Here is a 20,656-nt window from a genome sequence, read left to right on the forward strand (position 1 = left end):
CTACTAATATGAAATATCGGCCTTAATTTTAGGAAGAAATTTATGAGAATGTACGTCTGGAGTGCAGCATTGTATGGTAGTGAAACATGGACTGTGAGAAAACCGGAACAGAAGAGAATCGAAGCATTTGAGATGTGGTGCTACAGACGAATGTTGAAACTTAGGCGGACTGATAAGGTAAGGAATGAGGAGGTTCTGCACAGAATTGTAGAGGAAAGGAATGTGTGGAAAACACTGATAAGGAGAAGGGACAGTATGATAGGACATCTGTTAAGACATCAGGGGCTGACTTCCATGGTACTAGACGGAGCTGTCATCATCATCATCATCATCATCATTTAGCGTACATGAAAAGCCATAAAAGCCCACGACAGAAAGCAAAAGAAATATTACAAACTAGAATAACACACTATACAGAGATCAATAACACAATCAGTGACGCAGGAAGAAGTATTGTCCCGATCACAGTTGCAGGTATTTCCAGCAGATGTTGTTCCACTTTCTTTTGTCCATTGCATCTTCCATTGCAACGTCCTCATCACCCTATCTTCCCACCTAGTCCTTGGACGACCTCTTGGACGTCTTCCAATCAGCTGGGAATTGAACACTCGGTTGTGGATAGATTCTCCAGCTCTTAAGACATGTCCCAACCACTGGAGTCGTCGTCCTCTGTTGGTCCTACCAAAACGCTGGAACAAGTCCTCTTTTCGCCTCCTTTCCCATCTTCCATTTTCTCTGTTGAACGTTGGCCCACAGATCTTTCTAACTACGTTCCTTTCAAATGCGCAATTGCGCTCTTCAAGTGTTTGTGAAGTCGCCAATGTCTCGCAGCGATATAACAGAACCGGTTTTACCAGTGCCATATAAAGTTTGATCTTGCTGTTTTGTAAGACCAAGCGTGACTTGAGTAAGTTATTGAGACTAAAGAAGGCACAAGTAGCATTAATTATTCTCTGTTGAATCTCCTTCTCAACCTCGCTTTTATTACATAGAATCGAACACAGGTACTTAAATTTCTCTGCTGGTTCAAAATTGGGTCCATCTATATTGACAGTGGTAGGGAAATCCTGTCGGTGTGAGATGATCATATATTTGGTTTTCTCGTCATTGACAACTTTGCTTGTCTCTTTCACGAACCTAGTGGTGTCAAACACTATCTGATTGAATCAGAGGGACCTGTAGAGGAAGACAGAGTTTGGAATACATCCAACAAACAATTGAGGATGTAGGTTGCAAGTGCTTCTCTGAGATGAAAGGTTGTAAGAGGTCCATGATTAAGGAATTTGTTGTTAGCGCACTCGAGCAGATGTAATTTCGATGGATTGCTCGCGCTGCCTGCGATATGTAAGCTATAAGAGAATCTCAGACCAGAGAGCAGTGTTGCATGCAATACGAACTGTAGCAGTAGGAGTAAGTAGTTGATAGCAGTCGTGTGTATGGAGTTGACTGGGCCGGTCGTGCGGAGCGATGGCGGAGCCTGAGCGTTGTAGTATAAGGTAAAAGCAGCCACGCGCATATTGTTATATCAAGTCCCATGTAAATGCTTTAAAAAACTCTTAGTAATAATCTTTCTTATAAAAATTAACTTTTGACAATCATTCAAGTCAATTTAAAGAATTTACTAATTTCTCCAATCCATGGTCATCCCGATTATTGTAAAGAAAAATCAGTTGTTTCTTTTTATACATGACAAATCTATCGGCCAGCATTGCAGTGAGCTATGCCAGAAAAATTTATTAGAGGAGCGGACATATACGCGGTATCAGGCGACCTTATTGAGGTAAGAATTTTCAATTGATTCAGAATGATCTTTCAGATCCATGACGCAGCGCTGCTGACGTCCAAAATTTACCAGTTTAAATTCACAGTCATTATTGAAAGGTTATAAGTGAGCCACAATTTTATTGAGAGGTTAGTCACATTGTATTATTGGTAGGATACGGAATTTATCTGTTGGGCAGTTACACTGAATGTGAATTATATAATTATATATATTTACTGTTGGGAGGTTACAAGGTTAGTACGGGAGAGGTATTCGTCGCGTGCCGCATCAAAACAGTCAGAATGCTCTGACTGTGATAGGCTGGGAGTATCTGCATATGGCCTCTACTTTTTTTGAGTGGAGGTCGAATATCCTGCGCGTTCACCAACTATCGTAGAAAGTGCACCTGCTTCTCACGAGAAACACAGCTGCCAGGATTAATTACTAGTCTCTGTGTGCGTAGGCAGTGAAACACTTGTGTCAAATGCTTTAAGTCCTCCTCCTCCGAGATGGACATCACCCACATATCATCAATGTACACACATTAAAAAACTAAATCATCGGTCGTCTCGTCCATAAAGTGCTGGACGGTCTGAACTACGTTACACAGTCTGAATGGCATCCTCGTCAATTCAAATAGGTCGAATGTCTGCCACAGCTACAGGGAGCTGATAGTATGCTCATACTAGGTCAGTGGTAGAAAATACCGTGTTACTGTGAATATCTGCAGACCGTGTATCGGTCTGTGATGGTCCTTGCATTGAGTTAGCGATAGTCAACGCAGGAGCGCCATCCACTCTTCTTTTTAGGCACGACGTGAATCGGGGCTGCCCAACTGCTACGAGGAACTCTGCAGATTCATTGTGAAATTCCTGTTCTACAACTATTAGATTTTCGGGCGACAAACACCTGTTCCGAGCACGAGCTGGCTGCCTTGGCGTGGTCAAAATCTGAGGAACGATTGTGTGCTTCACCGGTGGGAGAGTAGGCGAGTGCTGGGTGATCTCGGGGTTACCTTTCAGTAACTGTATGTACCGTGAACAGTCTGCGACAGTGCATACGTGTAGTGGGGTGACACAACAGAGTTTCCCTGGTGTATGGAGATTTGTAGTTAAATTTGTTAGCTGCTGACGTCGTAGAAGGATAAAAAGTCTGCTTCGATAATAGGCTGTGATGTATCTGCAACCGTAAATTGCCATTCAAACGCTCGGGGTATCCCCAGGTCATTAGCGGCGAACAGACAGCAGTCGTCACAGCTCCTGCCTGGTAGGCGATTTGATGGATGTGTCGACACTACTGCCCCGGTATCGACCAGGTATTGTAATTTTCCATCGCGCTCCTTTGCAAAAATGCCCGCGAATGTTTGCAGTAGAAGTTGTGGTCGCTGCTACGGTGTCTGATTTGTACTTCCAAGGTGGCGTGAACTTTCGTGAATCATTACCGAACTTGCTGTGGTGGCGCCATAAGTTCTGTGCTGACGGCGATCGATTATCGATTACGACCTCGTGAATGTCAGCGGCAAGACCGTTGACAGTTGCGCGTTGTTTGTAACGCAGCCACCTGTGTCGTCAGTTCTGCCCGTTGCGTTACCAGAGACACGTTTCCCTGCCGGGATGTCAGTGTTGACACACTTGATGCAGGAATGAACATGCTATCAAACTCTCGAGAAGGATATCCACAAGATGTTATGCACTTAAGAGTCCTTGTATCCGCATGCAGTAGTGAATGTTTGAGAACTGTATACTTTAGTTATGTTCATTCAGTAATCAGTTATGGTATTATTTTCTGGGGAAACAGTGCTCAGAATTTACAAACAGTATTTAAAATGCAAAAGAGAGCAGTAAGAATTATAACAAAAAGCAGTAAGCGGGCCCACTGCAGAGAATTTTTCAAAATGTTAGGAATTCTAACTGTTCCTTGTGAATTTATATTCCAAGCCCTAGTGTACATCAAGAAAAATGTAGAAAATTATATTCCAAACCATAGCATACATCAAGAAAAATATAGAAAATTATAGCACAAATAGCAGTTTTCATAACTATAGTACAAGAACAACAGAATAAACACAACTGTATAATAAACTGCCGCAGAAAATAAAAGAAGCAGATAACATGTGCCACTTTAGGAAAAATCTTAAATTGTTTGTGCAGGAACACTGCTTTTACACTAAAAGTGAATTCCTTAGTACAAAATGATTGTAGATAGCTTTCGTTTCACAATATTTTGATAAGGAGCAAAAATGATTGTAAATAACTTATATGTCACAATGTTTAACTACATGTAACAACAAACTGTATAAATATATGAATGTATGCAACTGACAACATCCATACATTTTAAAATGTCCACGGATGACTAAATAAATAAATAAATTTAAACTAGCTTGTCTGCCGTTTGTACCAGTGCGTTTAAATCGCCCGCTCACACTGTAAGAGACTTTCGGGTGTCTGCTGGCAATGAGGACAATCATATATTCCACCGCACATCATCACTTACAGTATGACTTGTCAGCGTGCGTGAACGTCTTGAGAAGTCGTGACGGAGTGTGATCTCCCAGCTCCTCAGTGAGGCAAGGCCAGTCCAGCCGTTCTGCTTGTGACTGCGACGTGCATGTGATCGATGTGTTTTTAATCGATGCACACCGTTCGGTATCGGCTGGCGTGGCTCGAATATCTTGGACTCCTGTTGCTGCTAGGTACTGCGTGAGCGCTGCAACCGAGAGGCCGTATTTAGTCTCGTCCGCCGATAATCGTGCGACGACGAACTGACGTTCTAGCTGGTTAGACCGTGATAGAGGACTCTGCTGCCAGAACGGCGGGGATTCCATCGTCACCGTGCTAATTGCAGTGCTGACTGCCGCTTCAGTTACGACTGGTTAGCCGCCAATTGGCGAAAGGGAAGGGGCGGAACGCGGCTGGAGCTGGAGTTGTGTTGCGAAACTGCGAGCAACGTAGGAGCCGGCGAGGTCGGGGTCACCAAGATGTTTGTTTCCACATGTACTCGAGGACAGCTTACAGGTATACGTACATGAAAGCATTCACAATGTAAAGCACGGAATAACAAACGGAAACTAAAGCGAAGAACAACGACACTAATACAGCTTAAAGCTGGGTTAACGCTTGTTTCACAACAATTTCCGCAAACGTATCATCAATTCGACGTCACACACAATATCGACGACCGCATGATCGGGTTTGGACTTTCGTTAGCATTCGATACGGGCCTCTCACATGATTTCATGAGAATGTACCGGAGATTTATAAAACAAAATTAGATTTAACTTAATACCTTCAGCTGCTGACGGGCGTTGATATATATATGAACGAGGACAGGTGAAAATGTGTGCCCCGACCGGGACTCGAACCTGGGGTCTCCTGCTGACGTGCCCGACGGTCTATTCATCAGGGCCACCGAGAGCACAGAAGATAGTGCGACTGCAGGGACTATCTAGCGCACGCCTCCCGCGAGACCCAATTTCTCACCTTATATGTCCACACACTACATTCGTAGTGTCCCACCGCAACACACTCATTACTCGTGGAAGACATTCTTACCAAGTCCTGTAAGAGTTCGGTGAATATGTGTGCATCCACACAGAAGAAGAAGGTTCAAATGGTTCAGAAGGCTCTGAGCACTATGGGACAACATCTGAGGTCATCGGTCTCCTAGAACTTAGAACTACTTAAACCTAACTAACCTAAGGACATGAAACACATCCATGCCCGAGGCAGGATTCGAACCTGCGACCGTAGCAGTCGCACGGTCCCGGACTGAAGCGCCTAGACCCGCTCAGCCACCGCGGCCGGTCAAAAAGAAGGTCAAGGCCGGTATTGCCAGAACTACACTCCTGGAAATGGAAAAAAGAACACATTGACATCGGTGTGTCAGACCCACCATACTTGCTCCGGACACTGCGAGAGGGCTGTACAAGCAATGATCACACGCACGGCACAGCGGACACACCAGGAACCGCGGTGTTGGCCGTCGAATGGCGCTAGCTGCGCAGCATTTGTGCACCGCCGCCGTCAGTGTCAGCCAGTTTGCCGTGGCATACGGAGCTCCATCGCAGTCTTTAACACTGGTAGCATGCCGCGACAGCGTGGTCGTGAACCGTATGTGCAGTTGACGGACTTCGAGCGAGGGCGTATAGTGGGCATGCGGGAGGCCGGGTGGACGTACCGCCGAATTGCTCAACACGTGGGGCGTGAGGTCTCCACAGTACATCGATGTTGTCGCCAATGGTCGGCGGAAGGTGCACGTGCCCGTCGACCTGGGACCGGACCGCACCGACGCACGGATGCACGCCAAGACCGTAGGATCCTACGCAGTGCCGTAGGGGACCGCACCGCCACTTCCCGGCAAATTAGGGACACTGTTGCTCCTGGGGTATCGGCGAGGACCATTCGCAACCGTCTCCATGAAGCTGGGCTACGGTCCCGCACACCGTTAGGCCGTCTTCCGCTCACGCCCCAACATCGTGCAGCCTGCCTCCAGTGGTGTCGCGACAGGCGTGAATGGAGGGACGAATGGAGACGTGTCGTCTTCAGCGATGAGAGTCGCTTCTGCCTTGGTGCCAATGATGGTCGTATGCGTGTTTGGCGCCGTGCAGGTGAGCGCCACAATCAGGACTGCATACGACCGAGGCACACAGGGCCAACACCCGGCATCATGGTGTGGGGAGCGATCTCCTACACTGGCCGTACACCACTGGTGATCGTCGAGGGGACACTGAATAGTGCACGGTACATCCAAACCGTCATCGAACCCATCGTTCTACCATTCCTAGACCGGCAAGGGAACTTGCTGTTCCAACTGGACAATGCACGTCCGCATGTATCCCGTGCCACCCAACGTGCTCTAGAAGGTGTAAGTCAACTACCCTGGCCAGCAAGATCTCCGGATCTGTCCCCCATTGAGCATGTTTGGGACTGGATGAAGCGTCGTCTCACGCGGTCTGCACGTCCAGCACGAACGCTGGTCCAACTGAGGCGCCAGGTGGAAATGGCATGGCAAGCCGTTCCACAGGACTACATCCAGCATCTCTACGATCGTCTCCATGGGAGAATAGCAGCCTGCATTGCTGCGAAAGGTGGATATACACTGTACTAGTGCCGACATTGTGCATGCTCTGTTGCCTGTGTCTATGTGCCTGTGGTTCTGTCAGTGTGATCATGTGATGTATCTGACCCCAGGAATGTGTCAATAAAGTTTCCCCTTCCTGGGACAATGAATTCACGGTGTTCTTATTTCAATTTCCAGGAGTGTATATACCTATAAGGATATGGTGCCTGTTCTTTCGGACATGTCCGAACACTACGTCCGAAAGAGCAGACACCATATCCACGTCGTTCTTGGAATGATTTATTCAAATTGTTGCTACAACAACATTTATCGACTGTCAATGCCTTTATGTAAGAAAGCTCCCTTAGGAGTGAGTTATTATCGTCAGTAATTTACAAACTAAGAATGGAAGAAACCTGTTTTATTATTTGCAGAAGGCAGTGTAAGGGAGCACTGAAAATTTATCACAAACACACCACCATTATCATCAAATAGCACCTAATAACGCATCAACGATACAAGCCTTCGAGATAGACTATGTTAACACGCACACCGGCAAGTGACATTGAAAGTAATGATGTGCTGTGGAATATATGATTGTCCTCATTGCCAGCAGACACCCAAAAGTCTCTTACAGTGCGAGCAGGGCGATTTAAACGCACTGGTACGAACAGCAGACAAGATAGTTCAAATGTATCCTGCATCAAGTGTCTCAACATTGACACCGCGACAGGAAAACGAGTTCCCGGCAACGTTAGCCTCCCTCCAGTCACAACGGGCAGAACTGAAGACATAGGTGGCTGCGTTACAGAAAGTGCTAGTGTAACGAATAACGTCGTGGTTTTTGGGGTCAAAAGTGGTTGGTTCGCACCCCGTTACGTGCAATTTCTTCTTCATGGCAGTGTTCTTAACATGTTCTGTAACTATATTATGAATGTAATACAAGTAAATTGTGCAATATATGATGTTATTTACATTCAGTCTGACCTCAGAACGAAAGATGAAATAAATATTTAGGGATTTCCGAGTATGTGGATAGACAGTAACATAACAGGACAGCTTAAATTTCTGCGACTGAAACGAGGAAAAATAAAATTCGGATTCTTCCGTCTCACAAATATTTATCTCTTTATTTCCGAATATATACTGACTTCCGTATGTGTGGTTGGGAAGGAACCTAAGAGGACAGCTTGAGTTCCTGCGAGCGAACCGAGGAGCAACAATATTAACATTTTTCCTTGTCACAAAGTCGACAGCCGAACATGCGGTCGTCGATATTGCGCATGACGTCAACATGACGTCATGTTTGCGGGACTTTATGTGAAACGAGGGTTATCCCTGAAACTGCCATCGCGCGGGACGTTCATGCGCCACTGAACATTTGCAGGGACAGAACGTCACAACACGTCACTGCCGAGTCTCTCAGAAAAACAGCTGTATACTTGCTGAAACCATATTTCAGGTGATTTAAAGGTACAAATGGATTTTATTTCCATGTATTGGCATATGTAGATAGGGGACATGGCCGGAGATTTTGTGTAATTTTGTTGCTTAGGTGACTGGTATAAGGATCCAGCTGAAACAGTTAGGTCAATGAATGCCTAATTTCATACGTGATATATAAAAATTCAGAATAATAATTCCAGTCAGATGTTAAGTCAGTTCAATTAGTTACCAACCACAGTAATTAACGCCAGCTAGCTTTTTTCCGTAGGAGAACGTGGTAATCGTAATTCTAAATAAAGTAATTAGCTCTTTGATATTCTCCTGTCAGAAATAATAATAAATTAAATAAACGAATTAGTTAGCAGCTAAATAACTAAAAATAATAATAACCATAATAATCGTCCGCTAATTGACTTGATGACTTTTTAAATGATTTCACAAATATATACACACTGATATGTTAATCGCAGAAAAGTCGTAATACAACCATATTACTTGGATCGATTATAATTTGCATAATCAAAATATCCACGCGTGTACTGCCGGTCTACAGTGACCAACGGGCACAATATTTCGGCGATCATACATGTCGCCGTCATCAGGTGAACTGACGGACTGAGCTCCTGTGAACGAGCCGGTACGGAGATCCGTACGTATGGCTGCTATGGGGAACAGTTCCCCCTGAGCAGCTATAGCGTACGGATCTCCGTACCGGCACGTTCACAGGAGCTCAGTCCGTCAGTTCACCTGATGATGGCGACATGTATGATCGCCGAAATATTGTGCCCGTTGGTCACTGTAGACCGGCAGTACACCCATGGATATTTTGATTATCAAATACGCCGGTAATAACTCAAGAATCACATAATTTGCATGTTTCAGTCCTGTGATAGTCACGGCGATTCATCCGACATCTGAACAATTAAGACTGGAAAGAATACTACAAGAGCAATTTTCTCAAGTTTTGCATTGTCTTTCCTTTTATAGGTTGAGTTACAGTAGTTAAAATATTTTGTAGGTCATGAAGATATTCAAAATACATTTCTCGTATGTTATGAATCATTGTGGGCTTCATCTCACTTATTAATACGAGCACTTTTTCCCACTGAATCGCGAAGTTGCTAGGGAAGCGCTCGCTGAATACCTCGACTGTTGTGATCTGTCCTCAACAGTTGCCCGCTGTCACATCAACATTACATCAACTCGCATTAAGTTCATAGTTTTCCTGTCTTCCCATTTTCAAAATCAGTAGCAATATCTTTTTCTCTTAGCAGTCACATACCTTTATCTGAACTGGCTACGACATTCAAAATTTCTCTACTATACGAACAAACACTACCCATCCTCTAATTGACTATTAACTTCTCTTTCGCGTTGCTTCATTCAGGCCTCTCGGTCCAACAACATCCGTTCGTGATCACCTATCAGTTGTACAAAAATACGTCCCCGTTCAAAAATGCTGTGAGATGATCAGCTGTCTCGTTCAGCTACACAGAGATCGCCTATAAATCTACTCCCTGTTCTGCGCTCATAGCCAGCACACCGCGCCTGGTACACTCGGCGCTCGGAGGCCACAGCACAGCTACGACACCTGAGGATGGGCTTATTGCAGTCCGAAACCGATTGTGTGAAAATAAAGTAATTTACAACTGGAGCTATAATGCTCAGTTGCGGATGTTCTTCCAACAGGATTGTTTGTATAAATCTACTGCAAGCATTAGAAATCTTCAGAACTCATGGAAGACTCGATATAGCAATGGTCAATAGCTGCTTCCATATTAACGTCAGTAGGCCGAAATTCCATTTTTACCTAGCCATCACTGAGTTCACTATCTGTATTTCATACCAATCGTCAAATTATAATAATTTTATCATTATTTTAAACATCTGCTACATCCAGCTCTCGTTCTAAGCTTTAGAGAAACGATGGAAAAACAAAATTAGGATGCTGGATGGGGATGTAATCCAAAATAAGACGGTGCATAGGCTTGACCGTATACACAACAAACCATCATTACTGTCTCCCTGAAGAGGAGAGCTGCAGAAACCGTCGAAACGTCGGTTTTAGTTTCGAGAAGACGCCGTATAATGCCCAGAAAGATATTGTTAAACTCTACACAGGCCGCGGAAGCCTTGGCACTTTAGCCTTAAGATTGGCTCGAAACATTTGTCCAGTACTGTTGTAACATCCCCTTCGAAAAATTTATGAATTACAGTGCTGATGAACCTCTTACAGCTTTTGATTTTCAAACAGCTGAGCAGAACTGAACGTTCTCAGACATTTCTCTCTTTACTTATTCTGATCAACACTAAACTGACACACAATATTTTTAGCGCAATGCAATCTGACTTTCAATAATCCCTACAAAAGAATGGCCCTGACTAACAATAACCTATACCGTTCATGAATCACTTACCTCACAAAAATCTTCGTTACTCGAACTACTGCAATACAGCGAGCGCCACTACTGCCAGCTAAATAAAAGATTGAAACTACTGAAGGCACTAACTACTGATAGGCATAGTTAGCAAATGAAAGATTTTGATACAGAACAAACAATGTATTTACGTTAATAGTGTTCAAAAGTCATCATTTATATATCAGTTCATGATACCCAGTATTACAAATTTACTCTTTCTGATGGACACACGTCTAGATCGTCCGCTCTCAAAATTCTGCCATCTCTCTCCCCACATCCATCACTGCTGGCGGCTCACCTCCAACTGCGCAACGCTACGCGCTGTTCACAACCAACTGCCCAACACTACAATAGCAAATAATATTCCAACAATGCAAACCAGCCACAGACTTCACACAGCACAGTCAGTGATTTTCATATAGAGCGCTACGTGGCGTTACCAACAGCCTACTTACACTTTCCCACATCAAATATCGCATTCGCTTTCCAGAGCTACAGCATTGTACGCCAGCAATTACCTACCTTCCACGAGTAACATCGTTCCACCATGAGTTCAGCTAGAGTTTTCAGCAGCGACTCTTGTGAGATGTCCCCAGTCGTCTCGCCTCCTCGACTCGTTGCTTTCTCTATTTGAGCGTTTTCTGTCGTGGACTCTGTAATGACTCTTGCAGCGGTCTCTCCTTGATATTTTCAGAAATTTTATAAATTATATAACTCAGTACATATCTCGAAATATCTCTTCTTATCCTACCGATTCCTAAACTTTAATATACGATGATTATCAATGCAAAGTAGTTTCAAGCCTTGGAGCGTGCATTTACTCCATGGAATAGCTCCTCTGCTATGTTTTCTCTTATGAAAAGAATGATTCAGATCTGCCGATTAGCTGTGAAAGAACGAAGATATATATGTATCTATTGTTGAGCTAGTCGCCATCTTGATGAGATTCTGTATGAGAAGGAATTTAATACATGAACTAAACTAAAGTAAGTGTGTTCGCGTATTTTTTAACTGATTGTTATTGACAGTGTCTGCTTACTACGCTGTGTGGCACGGGATCAGTGGGGAACGTCTGATTTACACTGGACGAACCTGCCGTTTTGTACGCTCAAGATATCCAGTTTATTACTTCCAATAAATAGGATAACACGGTCTTACCAGCAGATTTCCGGTCTTCCCCATGTGATCACCGAAAGTTAATAATTATTACAAATGTTTTGAGGAGATCGACTGACAATTTTAGTCGCACCGAGACTTCGAAATTGCTTCACTGCCTTATGGAATTTAAGTTAAGCTCAATTTAATCAGGATAGAACAGTATTGAACTGTGTGAATGTGATAAGCCTGCTTTGTGAATGAAAATTCCCTTAATATACGCATGGTTTTTTTTTTTTAATCCTGATCAGTGAAGCTAAATTAGGCCGGTGTGTGAGAGGTTTTTAAATTTCGCATCCCACAAAAATATTAAAAACTCGTTACACCACATTGGCTTTGTCAGAAGGTAGGACTGGCAGGGGTGTCTCGACCCTCGATTAAAACCTAGCACATTTTCCGATGACAATTTCTCAAACATTAAATTTTCCCGATGTCCATTGATGACGCAATTGATCGGAAAAGATCTTCCAGTGATAATAACAAGAAACAAAAGGCCACGGGGACGCGTGTAAGCGGTTGAGGACAGGACAGGACAGGCAGAGCATGCAGCAGGGAGAGAACGTGGCGGCAGAGGCAGACACTCACCGCCTTGTCGGCGGCCTCCCGGTTGCGGCTGGCGCTGCCCGCCGTGATGAGGCGCTCGCAGTAGCAGCCCTCCAGCAGCACCACGCCCGAGGGCCGGCTGCACGACTCCGACTCGTAGTAGAACAGCAGGTTCTGCAACAGGAGTTGCAGTAAAGTCAGCCAAACAGCGTACTGCATGTCTGTGTTGTGTAAGGGGTCCGTAGGCCCTTACTATAACTTTGCACTCGGCACAGGTCGATAGGGCGAACAATCGATTGTGACGTGTTGCGAGAGCGAGTGTCGAGATGCGCCAGTGTGGTTGGGGGGAATGGTGTGTGTGTGTGTGTGTGTGTGTGTGTGTGTGTGTGTGTGTGTGGAGGCCATTATTGGAATACAGGGTTTTTAACCGAGAAGGGTGTCACCATCGCCGTGGCTAGACCCCTAAATAATAAATAAATACCGCGAAAGTGATGAAGTATCTTTATAAAAGTGATCAGTGACGTTACTAGTGCCGATATTTGGTTTCACGTCTACCGCGCCGGCCTAACCTTGAATTGCAGTGTTGGATGCAGTGATGGATTAGCGTGTGACGATAATGGCAAATGAAGAAAGCCTGTGCTGAGATTAGCCGTAATTAGATATGTATGACGAATGCAGTGGCTGTCTCCTTTTTGTGTTTTGAGAAGAATACAGGGTGTTACAAAAAGGTACGGCCAAACTTTCAGGAAACATTCCTCACACACAAAGAAAGAAAAGATGTTATGTGGACATGTGTCCGGAAACGCTTACTTTCCATGTTAGAGCTCATTTTATTACTTCTCTTCATATCACATTAATCATGGAAACACACAGCAACACAACATACCAGCGTGACTTCAAACACTTTGTTACAGGAAATGCTCAAAATGTCCTCCGTTAGCGAGGATACATGCACCCTCCGTCGCATGGAATCCCTGATGCGCTGATGCAGCCCTGGAGAATGGCGTATTGTATCACAGCCGTCCACAATACGAGCGCGAAGAGTCTCTACATTTGCTACCGGGGTTGCGTAGACAAGAGCTTTCAAATGCCCCCATAAATGAAACTCAAGAGGATTGAGGTCAGGAGAGCGTGGAGGCCATACAATTGGTCCGCCTCTAACAACCCATCGGTCACCGAATCTGTTGTTGAGAAGCGTACGAACACTTCGACTGAAATGTGCAGGAGCTCCATCGTGCATGAACCACATGCTGTGTCGTCCTTGTAAACGCACGTATTCTAGCAGCACAGGTAGAGTATCCCGTATGAAATCATGATAACGTGCTCAATTGAGCGTAGGTGGAAGAACATGGGGCCCAATCGAGACATCACCGACAATGCCTGCCCAAACGTTCACAGAAAATCTGTGTTGATGACGTGATTGCACAATTGTGTGCGGATTCTCGTCAGATCACACATGTTGATTGTGAAAATTTACAATTTGATCACGTTGGAATGAAGTCTCATCCGTAAAGAGAACATTTGCACTGAAATGAGGATTGACACATTGTTGGATGAACCATTCGCAGAAGTGTACCCGTGGAGGCCAATCAGCCGCTGATAGTGCCTGCACACGCTGTACATGGTACAGAAACAACTGGTTCTCCCGTAGCACTCTCCATACAGTGCCGTGGTCAACGTTACCTTGTACAGCAGCATCTTCTCTGACGCTGACATTAGGGTTATCGTCAACTGCACGAAGAATTGGCTCGTCCATTGCAGGTATCCTCGTGTTCTAGGTTTTCCCCAGTCGCGAATCACAGGCTGGAATGTTCCGTGCTCCCTAAGACGCTGATCAATTGCTTCGAACGTCTTCCCGTCGGGACACGTTCGTTCTCGAAATCTGTCTCGATAGAAACGTACCGCTCCACGGCTATTGCCCCGTGCTAATCCATACATCAAATGGGCATCTGCCAACTCCGCATTTGTAAACATTGCACTGGCTGCAAAACCACGTTCGTGATGAACACTGACCTGTTGATGCTACGTACTGATGTGCTTGATGCTAGTACTGCAGAGCAATGAGTCGCATGTCAACACAAGCACCGAAGTCAACATTACCTTCCTTCAATTGGGCCAACTGGCGGTGAATCGAGGGGGTACAGTACATACTGACGAAACTAAAATGAGCTCTAACATGGAAATTAAGCGTTTCCGGACACATGTCCACACAACATCTTTCCTTTATTTGAGTGTGAGGAATGTTTCCTGAAAGTTTGGCCGTACCTTTTTGTAACACCCTGTATAAGTTCGTAATTAGTAAAACTGTGTTGGTGTTCCTTATTACCATACATTCAGTATTATAGTATTGAACAGGACGAACTGGAAAGTAACAACTTCTGTAGCAGTCAACTCCGATTACCAGCCCCATTAGGTTCACGGTCATGTTAATAATAAATATTGGGCTGCTATTCGATCAGATCAGGTCGGGATAAAAAACAGAGGTGTTACAGTTGGCACCAGGTAGATAGAGTATACGTAGAGAGGCTGTAACACGTTGTTCAGTGCTTCCTTCCGTGTTACTCTCGGAAGTCACTGTGTACGAGTGACTAAAATGAGCAAATCAGCAAGTACTACTACCGTCTGCAACTGGAGTTCGGAAAACGACACGTGGCGAAAGTTCCTTGCCGCGTGGTGCGATCTTTGGCTTGGCCGCGAAGTTAAAGAAAGCGTTGTAAAGGATTCGATAGCAGCTAAATATTTGTGACAAACGACACAATAAATATGACTGCAGCAACTCGAGCTCTGCTCTTAGGTTCCTTGCTATTCACACTCTCGGAAATCGCAACATATTCAGAGGTAAACAGCCAAGTATTTGAGACACGCAAGGATATAAATGTCATTGCTGCTCATTTCTCGCGCAGCACTTAGATTAGATTCCGGCCTAAGCACGATATTTGAAATCGCGAACTGTTTTAAAAAACAAAAGGTCAAATATTTGTGACAAGAAAGAATACAAATCTCATTGCTGATGGTTTCATTCGCAGCAGCGTCATCTTTTGTTTTTTTAAAATCCGAATGAAGTCACGAAATTGAAGAAACTCATTCCTGATAGAGTACACTCTTATATGCGGATAACATCGTACGTTGCAGAATATTATTCTGTTATGTGAATAAAAAAGTATCAGAGAGTGTTACAAACGCGAAGATGATAAAAAAGCCTGTACCAAGACGCGAAATACTTCCTCCGACTGCACTTCCCTAACGACGTGACAACAGCGATTGGTTACACTATCGAAAATTATTGTCGTTGCTCTTACAATCTTCTAATTACTTTCAGACTTGTTGTGTCTTTAACTGACTTTTAATTGTAACAAATCCAACCTGGAGTGACGTGTTTGTGACAAATCTACAACGCGCCGTTGTCCTGAAATAGGGTTCTGTCTGAGCACGCAAGTTATAATGCCCTCAAAATTAACTAACGTGGGACGTCACGTGACCGATTTCAGATTTCAGGCGACCACCAGTCGAAAGCGATTGTGGTTTCCTCATTTTAGTCACTCGTCATTTTGTGGTTGTTTTAAACGCGAAATAATACGTATGCGAACTAGTAAGGTACGCTGTTACCAAATTTCTTTTCGAACTCATTTCGAAAGTTTGCGCCAGCAGAAAAGCAGTAAAACTAGGAATACATCTCATTTAATGTGCGTATTATTTAAACATAATATCTGTTGGGGCTTTTGTTCATTTGTGTTACACACGAGTACAGAAAGAAGTTTCATGTGTTCAACTTCACCTGAATATGTGAATTTATTATTTTAGTCTAGGATTCGTAATTTTCTTACACACTATCGCGTTTCTTTTTTTTCACTTTTTTATTTTGACTTTTAAAAACATGGCGGAGGGTTGTTCAATTTGCTTCACTCTGATCGCAGTGTTGCCTCCTTATGGTATTCCATCACTTTGGCTGGCACACTGTACTGCGAAATGAGACACCCCTAATATTTCATAAAGTGGTCAAGATATTGGAGTAAGATACTTTACAAGTGAAATTAAGCAAGCGGGCGAGTTGTCTGAGATACGTTAGTGTTCCAAATAAATAAATTGCGTGTTGTACTATTTTTAGTTCTCTTCATCACTGTTCTTCAACAGATACCATTTATACTGTTGAAATGTTTCAGCTTGCAGTCAGTATCTACATTTTGATTGCACCGTACCAGGAAAACGAATTTATAAACTTAGTCCGTGTCACTGGCGAGCTTGTTTCATTATAGTGTGCATCTGATTTTTGATGTGCTTCAGTACTTATGTGACTCATACACTATGTCACAAACTTGACGATAATTCTTTCATTCTTTTATTCGTTCATTGAAATCCGTGATAAAATTTAACATAGAATTCAAGCACAGGTCACATGTCAAACACAAGTGACACAAAGTACAGTATACTCTGTAGAAAAATATGTGATGGGGTACTAGTGCACAAGTATGTGATAAAACGGCATCGAGTTAGGTGCTGGTATGTTTCTGGCGTGTGGCTTATTATTTATTCCTAAAAACGTTCTTAGATATTTCTAAACTCATTCCTTCACCTCCTTTAGCAGTATGCAATCACATAATCCTCCATATCACTTCGTCATCGTACACGATCTGTTACCTTATATCACGACTTAGGAAGTAGCTAATCACAAAAAAAGGATTGCTTCCCCATTTCGTAAACGCACTAAATAAAACTCTTTTTATAGTCACAACAATTGCTGTCAAAGGATGCTATGTACTCTATCAGAACACACTTGGTTGAAAGCAAATCTAAGAAAAATGCAATAGTTTTTATGAAACAATACTGAACGAAGCTGGCTCTTGAATGTTTTATGTAAATAGGCGCTGTGCAAAGCTATAAGCACATTGTCAGTTTTTGTGACTGGAGCCGTCAGTTCACAGATACCTCCTCAACACTCCTCACAAGGGCTTGCCAACAGCACTTCGCTGATCTGGACAGTGAACCGTCCAAGTGATATTGAAGCCTGACAGTGCTAAACTACGGCGATCTGACAGGAGCCGGTGTTACCACTGCAGAAAGGCCGTTGGTACTCTGACCTGTACACCACAGTAAGTTTGTTCTCGCTCATTTTAATACCAACTTTAATGCGGTAAAAAACTAAAACGTCTTCACTTGATCACTATCATTTAACTTTCACTTGTTGCAGCTTGCATGAACATGTCTCAACTTGCTTACTCAGCATCATGTTGATGTCTGCACATGCACATTGACACAGGCACCAAGGGTGTAAAACAAAGCGAGGTGTGGACAATTTGTTTCATTTTGTTTCGATTTGTTGTGAAAGGAACCACAAAAAGAAGAGGAACGAAGGCACAACAACAAAAACAACTTATGAGGAAGCAGCGAAAGAAGTGACAGCCTGTTCATCACTGACAAAAATTGATAATAAATGCGGCACACATTTCATGGCATTTCAGTCTGTCGAAAAATGCAAGCTGACTCTGCTGGTAATAATACTTAAATAAAGTAATTGATTGATTATTTTAAATTTCTGTCATCCACAGGAAACAAAGTAAATCAATAAGTTAAGAACAATATTTATAGAGTCTCTTACCATCACCTAATGAAGGGATATTAATCTCAATTTCAGACGCTAATTCAGCTGCACCCAATGTTGGATGCAAAAAAAAAAAAAAAAATTAAACCTCACCATGTTTTCCAAAGGAGCAGGAAAAGGTGCGAGCACTTCTCTTCCCATCAGCTTCAGTGAGGACATTATTCTCCATTTCAGACCATAGTCTGCCAGTGCCTAAAAATTCTCATCATGGTTTTGGCAGACAGGTGGAAGATAAGTTTCAAGAATTGTGCTAGTAAACTTTCCGTCAGACCTGTTACTCCAGGATTGCGACAATATTCCGAAAGAAGACGTTAGAAACACTGCATTTATGACTGCACAATGAGGAAAAGAAGAAGAGAATGATTGTATTGTATCGTATGTTAACTGGGGACCAGAAACGACGAAGAGGCTCCGTCCTCGCCGCAGCCGCAGTGGTCCACAACCCCACAACGACTACCGCAGTCCATTTCACCCCTCCGCCACCCCACACCGAACCCAGGGTTATTGTGTGGTTCGGCCCCCGGTGGACCCCTCAGGGAACGTCTCACACCAGACGAGTGTAACCCCTATGTTTGCGTGGTAGAGTAATGGTGGTGTACGCGTACATGGAGAACTTGGTTGCGCAGAAATCGCCGACATAGTGTAACTGAAGCGGAATAAGAGGAACCAGCACGCATTCGCCGAGGCAGATGGAAAACCGCCTAAAAACCACTCACCGGACCTCGACACAAGTCCGCCGGACGGATTCGTGCCGGGGACCAGGCGCTCCTTCCCGCTCCGGAAAGCCATGCGTTAGACCGCTTGGCTAACCGGACGGTCTAGAGAATGATTACAATGACTAAAATGAAGAGTATTATGGAGCAGAAGAAGAAAAGATTGATGAAATTCACGATTGGAAGACGATTTCCGAATCAACGCTAGCAAATACCAATAGAAAGGAGAAGCCGTTATTCATTTTGATATGGACTGTATAGTATACATTAATAATGGTGGAATACTGTAAAAACTTGTTGTACATTAGGTGACTGGACAGATGAATTAGGATATAATAAATGGATGACAAATTGGGTTTCAACTGGACTTAAAAGTTATTACTATGAGAAAAACATAAAAATTCGATGATGAAAATGAAGAGCATCATATACAAAATATACGAAATTTAAATGTTAAATCTTTGATAAAATTGTATGTGATGTGAAAGAAAAGACACACATAGTGTATGACCAAATAGCTAGAGATGTAAATACTAAAAATTAATCAGCAAATAAGTTAAGAAAGGATTCTTATTTCAGTATGATAAAGGAATTTTTCTAGAGCACTATGATATAATATCATATGGTTTTTAAAATCATGAATAAAAATTATTCTATGTAAATGGAGGCTCTACTGAAGTGCTCAACAACATTAATAATCCTAATTTGTTTAAAACGAATAGTAAGCTGCAAGTAAATGTTTTATACAACATTACTGATTATAAATATCTCAATAGTGGGCATACAGATAAAATTTGTATGGTACTAAATAATGAATTTAAAACTGTTTTGCTAAACAGATATTTGAAAACAATGAGAGCTTGAGATTTTCAGTTTCTTGTAGAAGGGAATATTAAACTGAGATGTAAAGGAATGAAGAAACTTAAATATAATGATAATGAATCTCATGATTCAGAATTTTCGTTTTAATAATGAGTTAGCTGACCATCCAACATTAAATGTCACATCCATTTTATTTAATACTCTAGTTACTGATGGTCATCAGTCACTGGATTTGATACATCAATATAAAACATTTATTAAAAGATGGACCTAAATTGTAATGCTCTCCAAATACTCATTATTTTCAAATAAATTTTATTTCATTAGATATTGCATTCAGAAGGATGTGCTTTAGGTATGCATTAGTAAGTGGGAAAGTTGAGTGCTGTTGGGATGGTTTTAATACACAACCATTTTTATGAATTAATTGCATTAATTATATTATATTATATTGATGATTTTTGGCATGTAATTTTTTATTTCCTTTTCTTGTTGATTTTTATTAATCATATCTATATTCGATTTAGTTTGCTGTTATATTAGAGTTAATTTATTTTGAAAATTACTAGTTACTTGTTCTACCCCTTTTTTAAAATTTGTATTCGCCATTTTTTAATCGATGGTAAAACTTCTTCAATTGCCTTATCTTGAAAATCCTCCACTGATTTTATTTCTGATTTCATGATTAAAGAGTATAATCCTAGTTTATTTACAAATAACAAATATTGTATTGGGCTGCATATTTAAAACAGGGAAATAATAGTGCCTCCTTTTAAAGATATGTCCTTTATTAATATTACTTCGGTAGTTATAGTCTTCTCAAAATTGATATAGCTTTAGATTTCTAATATAAACTAGGTACATTGAAAGCAGTTGCGGTGTTTCTAATAAGCAGCCATCTTCTTGATGAATTATAGATGGATTTATTTAGACCAATTAATGAAGTAATTTTATTTTCATTTTAAGGAATTTTGTGTATAAAGAGTTTCAGGCATGCAGTTACAAACGTGAAAATTTATTAAATTTTATTAAAATTTATTAAAATAAAAATTATTAAAATACATAATACTATCAATCATGGAAGAGTGTAATGTGAAACAAATTACCACAGGTGGACAATCCACCGCACCAAGGTGCG

The 20,656-nt window shown here is 42.4% G+C and overlaps 1 protein-coding gene across 1 annotated transcript in view; it reads right to left on the reverse strand.

The window, feature by feature from the left end:
- Positions 1–12,606, reverse strand: part of LOC124805409 (ras-specific guanine nucleotide-releasing factor 1-like) — a 429,611-nt gene extending 417,005 nt beyond the window's left edge. The window contains exon 1 of the mRNA XM_047265970.1: positions 12,430–12,606. Within this exon, the coding sequence (XP_047121926.1) occupies positions 12,430–12,606 (177 nt within the window). The remainder of the gene's footprint in view (positions 1–12,429) is intronic.
- Positions 12,607–20,656: the final 8,050 nt, after the last annotated feature.

This window comes from Schistocerca piceifrons, chromosome 7, assembly GCF_021461385.2.
Source record: "Schistocerca piceifrons isolate TAMUIC-IGC-003096 chromosome 7, iqSchPice1.1, whole genome shotgun sequence".
Taxonomy (NCBI): domain Eukaryota; kingdom Metazoa; phylum Arthropoda; class Insecta; order Orthoptera; family Acrididae; genus Schistocerca; species Schistocerca piceifrons.